The following is a 9,761-nucleotide window of genomic DNA, read 5'->3' as shown; positions in this document are numbered from 1 at the left end:
CCTCCAGTGAGTCCCCACTTCTCCTGATCCTGCTGTGGCCCACCAAAAGCTGGGTTTTTCCCCACATGACACAAGTCAATGAAGACACGATGAGGGAAAAAGCAAGCGGCATGAGCTGAGGCAGAATTCCCTCGGATTCTGTCTCCCTCCAGCTGCCATGCAGGCCAGAGCAGAAGGCCTCTGCTGTGCTGCCTCTGAAGCCGGAAGAGGCTTACAACACAGGGTGCTTTTTCCTTTACAGTGGAAGGTGTAAGACGCAATCACTTTACTTTGGGTGGAATGTCCTGCATTCTCTGGGCCCTTCCTGTTTATACTGACGTGGCAAAGCCTGCGTCTATGGTGTAGCTCCCATTCTCTGGGTGGGTTGTATTTACATATTCTTCCAGTGCACTGGCCACCTTTGGCTCACCAGTTTGACTACCATGTCATCAGTAATATAGGGGATTCAGGCAATGCTCTGAAAAACTTCCAGAGGGTCCCGATCTCTTCAGGCATGTGTCAGAGGGCAGGCGAGCCGACGTTGGCATGATGTCCCCAGAATCCTGTGTCATGGAAACCAGGTTTTCAGGGCTTTTGTTCCAAATGACAGGGTTCAATGAGAATCTTCCAGCCAAAAGGGTGATCACCAACTCCCCTGGGGAATGTTCTCATCACATTAGGACAGTAGTTCTCAACCTAACGCTGCGCCTCTTTCATACAGTTCCTCAGGTTGTGGTGACCCCCAACCATAAAATTATATTCGTTGCTATTTCGTAACTGTAATTTTACTACTGTTATGCAGGGTGTACTTTCATTGTTACAAATTAAAGCATAGTGATGGATCTCAAAAACAGTATATTATGTATTGTAAAATTTTAATTTCTAGTTACAAATAAATGAAATTTTGTCTTGAAGCATGGTGTAGCATGGGTAAGTCTTCACGCCACATACTCAGGTGGGCGTATCTGCATGTGGGCGGACCTGCCTGGAGACACAGGAGCAGGGTCTCGATTCACAAAACCATTGGGAATGTTTTTTTCAATGGTCTTAGGCAACCCCTGTGAAAGGGTCATTTGAGCCAACCCCAAAGGGGTCGCAACCTACAGGTTGAGAACTGCTGCCCTAGAAGGTGCCTGGTTCAAGAAAGGGATGGCCCTTTTGACCCATCGAGGGTTAATTTTGGGTGTTGATTTCTGGATACCAAATCCAGGATAAGTAAAGCTATGGACAGTGACTGCACTAGTGGTTTCTTGTGGGGGTATGGCAGGGTGGTTGCAGGGAGATGGGCACCAATGACAAAACATTCTAATGTGATAGAACTCAGTATGACTGCACTATTGAAATATATGAATTACATGCCAATGAAAAACTTTAAAGTGGGGGAATCGCGGTCCTACTTGTTTCATGCTTTATTGCTGTAGCTAAAGCTTCTAGTACTGTTAAGTGTGACAGCAGCACTCTTGCCTCATTCCTGCTGTTTGTAGGAGAGCATCACTGTTCTACCAGATAGTAGGAACTTCACTGGGGGGTTTTCTGAACCTAACCTTTATCTGGTTTGTTCCTGGCTTTTAACACAAATGCTTGATTTTGTAAAAGTTTTTTTCCGTCAATTGATTTTTCAGTCTATTGGTATGGTGGATTAACTAATTTCCAATTGCTGAAAGTCTTACATGTTTTTAAAAAAGTAATTTGCTAGATTTGGCTTGGTAATAGCTGAAGGGTTTGATATTCAACATCTTGAGAATTGCACATAATTCATTTTGTCTTACTTTAGCTTCCAGGTAATATTGTTTCATAATGAGAAGTGATTTATCCTGTTTGCTGGAATAGATTATTACTAATTCTTCTTTAAATGCTCAATACAATTCTCCAGCAAACCAGTAGGTCTGAGAAATTCCTTCAGTTGTTAAAAACGAATTTAAGTGGTTATAGGAATAGTCTATAAAGCAGTCTTGTTTCTTTCGATGCCCCCAAAAAACTATTTTCAGGTAAACACTTCAATATATATTATTTTCATACCCCACGGTGGTTATCGACCTGAGGGGGGCCAGGCCTCCCCAGGACACGATCTAAACAGTGGTCAACCCCATGATAGTATCTGCTGAGAAGCAGCCAAGCAGTTCATCTGCTCAGTCTTGATGCAAGTGATGACAGACTCCAGCATGTGTTGCGCTTGAAATTAACCTGTATGTGAGGACCGGAACCAAATATCGATGCCTTTTATCTCCTACTAGCTATTAATGACAGTAAAGTTGAAAGAAAAAAATTTTCATTGTCTTTAAAGACATAAAATTATCATGGGTACAGGCGAACAGTCTGCAGCCACAAACATGGAAGAAAAAAAGTATGATAAAGGTATGGGGAGTTAATCAAAACCACTTTAAAAATGTATTTTTGAGTAGATCGTCTTTTAATTTACCTCAAAATTCTAAAAAAACACCATTATACTACCTTCCGTTCCTATGACATCAGGGGTGTGCTTAGGGTAGGAGTTCCAGCCTGTGGAACTTACAGGATATTTTAAATCCATTTTCCATGGATGTTCTGAAGGCCCCTTTTATCTGCCTGCAGTGAAACAGTACTTAAAAATCAGCCAACTGCCTTTCATTGTGTGCTCCTGAAATAAAGAGTTCCACATCCTACAATGTGATCTAATTTTCAGTCCTTTTACCCGATTTTAGTGCGATTAAGAAAATAAAAAACACAAACGTTAGAAATTTTATTTATTCCAAATACAAAGTTAGATAACAATTCCAATTATAATGAACAGTAGTACAATACACGAAATAAACTTTGCAACATTTAAGTGTGCCCTCACCCAAACAAATAGAAATGCCAACTATTGTTGTTGCATCCTGAATCCTGACTGGAATTTAGTAAATAGAAGGCCAGATGAACAATTACACAGATAACACAGCCTTATTTCCAAACAAGTAAAGGCTTGACTTTTAAGGGTTTCGACATCCGTTTGTTTCAAGTCTACGCCTCAAATTATCATGTAAGGAGAAAAACTGACCTCCCTCCAAATCACAATAATCTTGAATGGCACCCATCAACAGCGAAATACCACCTCCACTAACTTGAAAACAATAGGCAGATAGTACAGCTTTCAAACCTATTACACTTTTCCTTCCAGTCAGTCACTGATCCAACTGAGAACAGTATACATGACAAAATTGTTAAAACAGCATGGTGAATCACAAAGGTCCCCATGTTTTACAACACCCCACCCCCCACTAACAGCAAAAGGTCAGGCATTTCCTTGTCAACTTTTCCTTAAAAAGCCTCATTTGCCAAACCAGACCATGACTTAGGTGAACATAGTGCTAATCTGTTTTTATTCAGGCCTCATGGCCATCTACTTGGCTGAAGGGGGCAGGGAGTTGGCCTAAAGCCAAAGGAGCCACACAGGGCTCATTGGGCTCTATAGTGCCGCTCCTCTGCTGAGGACAGGTGGCCCCACTGCTGAGCTGCAGCATGCACATGAGCAGAGGGGTACAGTGCTGCCCCACACATGCACCTTAGCCGAAAAACATCTAGTCAAATTTTTCTGGATGCTGCTCAAATGAGCTCACATCCAATTCTGCCAAGTGCAATGGTAGCATTTTAATTTCCTGGTTCTCTTATCCTATGGCAGTATTCAAACACCCAGAGTCTCCTAAGAGCAGAATCACTGTTAAGCTTGTTGTAAAGGTCTGGGTGGACTTTGGTGACATTTGTTAGCAGGTAAATTGTGATGTGACTGCTGAGTTAAAAGGGAGAGCATTTAGGTGAAAAGACCCTTTTCCCCCAGACTAGGACTCAGAATGAGCTCTCCCGGGCCAGCTCACAGGATCACACGGGGTGGTGACAACCAAGGACGGAGTTCTCCCTATCTGTACCCCGTGGCCAAAACAAAACCGAGTCTCTAAACCACACCCCCACATTTTCTTCAAGCTTGCCCTTATTTTCTCCTGTAGCCTTCACACTTTTTTCCTCAGGTTAATTTTAAGGAGTGGTAGTTACCCAAATACTTTACGGGGGGGGGGAAGACACAAAGGGAAAACAGAGGAGTACTTCTTACAAGGGCAACGTTAAGAATCCTATTGAGTTCTAAGGAACACAGCTAGGTAGATGAGTTCTTTAGGTTAGTCAGAGCTGATTACACTAAATAAAAATGGAAGATTTGAATCTGTAAGTTTAACACTTTCCTGAGGATCAAAAGATGAGTGAGCAAGGCCTGACATACTTAGGAACCGAGTTCACAACTTAGTTAAATGGTCTTGGTGGGTCTCTGCCCTTTTTCAGAGGGGGGGTGGTACCGACAGAGGGCACTTTTGTGGTCCTAGAAACAGCCCGCTGTGGGACAGCGCTGCGAGATTTGGCGAACCACCTGGTAACCATGAAGATGGGTCTTAATTGTGACAGTCTGCTTCCTTGTGGGGACTCCAGACAGTACTCAGATGTTCAATTCTGAAAAGTAGGGCAGACACACTTAAGGCGGTGTTTCAAAGTCCCATGTGCCAAACACCCTTGGTCACGGTTGCAGAGCCAGTCCATGGCTGCAGCCATGGGCAGGTTGGGATTCTGGGTCAAGCCACTTGGGCATCGACAGAGAAACACCGACAGACTACTATCAGCTGTGAGATATAACAAAGCACTAACACACGACTATTATTAGATTCCGTGCTTGTTCTGATGTAACTAAAGTGTTCATGTTAGAACACTTCCATCCAGTAAAATGAAGCTACCTTGCCCTGGCTCTGAATGAGGGGCTGCATGGATTTCTGAGATAGCCCTAGGAATGACTTCCCTGAAACGAGAGCCAGACAGGAGGCTCTTCTGTGTTAGCTGGTTCTGTAACAAACAGTGTCTGGGTTCCTTTTTTTTCTTGAAGGATGTCAGAAGGAGGCTCTCCTTTCTAAACACTGTGGCTTATCACCAGTTTGGTGGTTTCCTGAAAAATGTGATCAAAGTGCTCAGAAAGTGCCTAGCAATTCACTCCCCTGTCCCACCAGGACAGAGATTTCCTTTGCACGAAACACAAAAACCAGCAGAGAACAGAGGCAGCTACTGTCACAGGCTTCCAAAGGAGAAGACGCAGGAAGAGGTAGATAGAAGCAGGAAGGGAGTGCTTCTGGTTCTAAGAACTTAAAAAGTTCAGTGTTCACAGAAAGCCCCAAGACAGGGAATCTTCTTCGCACTTCAAGCACAGAAACAACATAGCTCCAGGAAGGCTGGAGGAGGAGCTGTGACACACTGAGGTTAATCAGACACCCAAAGAGGAATGGGGATCCCAGCTATCTGAATACAGATGTAAGGGGGAAAAACAATTTCCCAACCCATATCAGTTTCCACAAGCCACTTCTAATAAAGGCCTTCTGGCATCTTCAGGGCAGTCTGAACTTCTTTGTGAGGATCAGGGTTTCCTATCATTCAATCCTTCAGAAATCACTTTACTGCTTTCAAGCCATCCTAAACATGAGGTCTGAGATTCAGACAAAGTGAGGCACTTGACATTTTTTGATTAGGAAATGCTTTCACATTTTCTCTTTATGATTATTAGATTGTTTTCTAACTCCCACAATGGAGTTGGAGCTATAGAAAAAACAACTGACAAAGAGTAACGCGATTATAACACCCACTAGTATACTTAATGGACTGACAAGCCGCCAACATGTAGTACTAGGAAATACGTTTACAAATTAAAAAACCATCCACCGTGAAGGGATAAAATACACGTTAACATTCTTGACTGTCTTCTTTTGAGCTAAGAACATCCTTCTCCAAGACCCACAATCCAACCACAAGGACCTTCTGGCTAAGCCAGTCAGAATGGTTCAGGAACCTCAGGCGGAAAGTCTATCTAGCGGATTATGAACATTACTCATTAAAGATTGGAATTTATACCCAGAGTTTGTTCTGATAGTCATAAAACTTGTTAAGAAAGAAAAACCCATTTTTAGGTTGGTGTTGAACCAGACTGCTGAATCTATTTCTAGCTTATACCAGTCACCCTTCGCTTAGTACACCTTTTGGGGTTTATTTTCCTGGGAAAAGATGAGTCCCATTCCACAGCAGTGTTTACTCCTCTTCACATATAAGAATGACAAGCTCAAATTTACTGATGGGTCTCATTTCAAATGCAAATACTGGTATAAAAAGTTAGTGTCTTGTAAATGTCTAGTATCAGTGGATCAAGGAAATCACTCAAGAGTGTTGGAATGACTTGTGTGTGTCATCCCAGGTATTTTATAGCATTAACTCACGTCTGCTCACATGGTACAATGTGCAAATATTTGCCTTCAAGTTAACTACCCTATTCCTTCATCCAAGGCCCACTTTTTTGTACTTGGACACTTATTTGGATAATAACATGCAACTTCACAGCACCCGAGACCTCGACAGGATTCTAAATACAGTTCCTACTCAGTAACTATGACTTTTTGGGCAACAGAACAGAACAGTCCTGCACTGGACAATGGTTTGATTTCTCAACTTTGCAGATAACGTCTCAGTGAGGGAGACTAAGAACCTATTAGGCTGTGCTCTGAGAAGCACGCGTTCAGATGAAAAATGTGGCTTCCCTTTCACTGACTCACCAGAAAATGCTGTTTCCATTTGGAACAACAGGATCCTCTACAGTGAAAAACGTTCTTTCCCAAAAAACAGGAAGCCCATGCAAACTATGGCTGCTGTTCAGGTCAGTGCTTTTAAGTGACCAGAAAGCCAGAAGCATCATCTCGGAAGAGATGTCCTTCTGTTGTTTTCCAACCAAAGGCTTCAAATTTCAGGCTAAACTAGTGAGACGGTCAAAATTCCCCAAGATTTAGTCTTAACTTTCGAGTCCGAGTCAACACTCCATTTCGTAATGCTATCAAAAAACATGTGACAGGTGGGATGCCTGCTAACCAAGGCAACAAAGTAGAGGGGCGGCAGGCAGCCTTCAGAGAGAAAATCCGTGACTTCTCTAGCTGATCTTGCCCAGTTCTTCCAGTCTGGTTTCCTCACATACAACCAGTGCACTTTGGAGGGCGAGCAGGCGGTCCTTCAGCGAGGTCATGCACAGGATAAGCTGCTGAGTTTTTTGTTCGACTGGCAACACTTGCAGGACCCACCAGGCCCATGCGGGACCACAAGGATTACTCTGTAAAATGAGACACAGTATTACAAACACTGCTTGAAATACATGCCTCTCCACGTCTCATACAGTCTGCAGTTTAACTGACAGATGAGCAAGAATGAAATGCCACCTTCTCTTTCAGGTCTGCTTCACAACACACTCAGCCCCCGGCAAAAATGCCAGGTTACTTTTATGCTAAATGTTGAAAGGTAGGCAACTGGGAAAAGGAAAAGCTTGTAGAGAAAAACACCTTCCCAGGGAGTGTTGAGGAACCTGTTGCTTCTCATCTCTCAAGGCTCTAGTTAAGACAGTCTATCACAGCCAGACATGCAAAGAAACCAACCAAACCCACCCCATCATGTCCATTCTGACTCATAGAGGCCCTACAGGACAAGAGGACAGAACTGCCCCTTGTGAGTGTCGGAGATGGTTTATGGGAGTACAGAGCCTCTTTCTCCCTCGGAGCCTCTGGTGGTCTCCAGCTGACCACCTTGTGGATTGCAGCCCAACACATAACCACTAAATTACCAGGGGTCCCATCACAGCCAAAAGGGACCTTAATTTTTACTTCTACACTCCAATGTTGTTACTGTTTTAAGTTATAAACATGTTTTCTAAAAGCATACTATTATAAGCCTAAATGTATGTACATACACAATAAATGTAATGTGACAAATGTATATAATATACATTCTTGTAAGACAAGTATGAGGGGTTACCCCCACCTCCACAAACAAACACCAGAAAAAAGCTCCACTGGGCAAAGCTTTCGCAGTACATTTTTTCCCACTAGGTGAACATCGAGCAACTGTTAGCACCCAGTGATCACCTCGGAAGGTTCTCTTTTCAGTTGTCTATCCCCCAGGGAGGAGGTTACATATAGTTCCTTGTAACCTGTTCCCTCTTTCCTACCCACTCTCCCTCTACCCTCCCTGTATCGCCACTCACACCACTAGTCCTGTAGGGCTCATCTGCCCTGGATTCCCTGTATTTCCAGTTCCTATCTGTACCAGTGTCATCCTCTGGTCTAGCCAGACTTGCAAGGTAGAATTTGTGTCATGATAGTGGGAGTGGGGAGGAAACATTTAGGAACTAGAGGAAAGTTTTATTTTTCATCATTGCTACATCGTACCCTTAATTTTTCATCATTGCTACATTACCCTGACTGGCTCGTCTCCTCCCCGAGACCCCTCTCTTCAAGGGGATCTCCAGTGGCTTACTAATGGGCTTTGGGTCTCCACTCTGCACTCCCCCCATCATTCACTATGGGGTAAGTCAACGCCTATTTATTATGTGTGAGACACAGATGTGTTCATGCCAGCATGCTACACTTACCATCTAACAACTCTGCTTACAATATTAGTGAGATAAGTTAAAGTTGGCAGTCACTCAGAATCAATTTTCCTATGTACCATGAGTCAGAAGGTGTTTTAAGATTTGTTCTTAAGGGAAGCTAACATGCGGTGCTGTCGGGTTCTCCACATTGGTCTCAGCTTGCTACAGCAGCAAATGATACAATTAGGAAAAACACATGCAGAAAGTGTACCTGGGGCTCAGGTTCCTTGTCTGGCATTGACCCAAAATAATTGATAATCTCTTCTTTTGTTTCATCATCCTGAGCAGCAAACCAGGAAACAGACTGCTGATAAACTGCATCATTAAGAGCAACAAGTTCTGCATATTCTGGACCCTCCACCTTGTCAAAAAAAAAAAAAAAAAAAAGGCAACCAACCATTTTACAAACTCATCAGCATGTAAGCTATAGAGGCGGTGTCTAAATTGTGGACTGCAAAAAGTTCAGCTAACTGGTACACATCTATGTAACCACCACTTTAAACACAGAGCACATTCTGTAATTGATACCCCACCCCCAGCCCCTTTCTGGTCATTTACAACGCCCGGCCCACTCACGTAAGTGGTCACCCAGTAAACATCATGTCTACCCACCAGTCAGCCCCCGCGGCTCATGTGCTCTGTGCTTCGTTTTCAGTGCTGAGTGGTAGTCTGCTGCAGGACAGCACCGCAGCGCATCCTGTTAACGGATAGCTGGGCTTTTCTAAAATTTGGCTATTAGTAAGACCAGTACAGATATTCTTATACAAGTCTTTTTGATATTCTCAACATTTTAACGCACAACTGCCTTCTGTCATGCCTCAGTTTGAACAAATACCAGTACCTACAACAGGGATCAGAAATCTACTGTCTACCTGCTCATGACATGCTTTTTAGAAACAGAGGTGATCGGAAACCAGCCCTGCCCATTGTTTTTGAATCGTCTATGGTCGCATTTGCCTTTAAACACCACAATTCGGTGGTTGGGGCCATCGGGTCCACAAACAGTTACTGGCTTGCCTTTAAGGCAAGTTTACTTAACTTTTAAGTTGTTATCAACATAATGAATCACACTATTCACGCACTTTGAAATGTTCTCTACCTACAGTCAGTGAGGTCATTTCTTTAGATTTTTTTTTTTTGTAGTTGACTGACATTTTATTTCTAGTTTTCTCCCTTCTATCTTTCTTTCTACCTTTCTTTTTTTTTTTTTAAACATTTTATTAGGGGCTTATACAACTGTTATCCCAATCCATACACACATGAATTGTGTAAAGCGTATTTGTACATCATTTCTCAAAACATTTTCTCTCCATTTAAACCCCCGACATTAGGTCCTCATTTTTCC

General features: G+C 43.0%; 1 protein-coding gene across 1 annotated transcript in view; it reads right to left on the bottom strand.

The window, feature by feature from the left end:
- Positions 1–2,689: 2,689 nt before the first annotated feature.
- The window catches only part of LONRF2 (LON peptidase N-terminal domain and ring finger 2), a 24,807-nt gene continuing 17,735 nt past the window's right edge, over positions 2,690–9,761 (bottom strand). The window contains exons 10-11 of the mRNA XM_045283928.1: positions 8,628–8,777; positions 2,690–7,105 (exon numbers count right to left, since the gene is read on the bottom strand). Of these exons, the coding sequence (XP_045139863.1) occupies positions 6,929–7,105; positions 8,628–8,777 (327 nt within the window). The 3' untranslated portion in view covers positions 2,690–6,928. The remainder of the gene's footprint in view (positions 7,106–8,627; positions 8,778–9,761) is intronic.

The sequence above is a fragment of the Echinops telfairi genome, unplaced genomic scaffold (genome assembly GCF_000313985.2).
Source record: "Echinops telfairi isolate 266 unplaced genomic scaffold, ASM31398v2 ScPeMD7_7467;HRSCAF=8505_1, whole genome shotgun sequence".
In the NCBI taxonomy this organism is placed as follows: Eukaryota; Metazoa; Chordata; class Mammalia; order Afrosoricida; family Tenrecidae; genus Echinops; species Echinops telfairi.
Note: the sequence above shows the minus strand (reverse complement) of the source record. Positions and strands in the feature narration are given on the sequence as shown.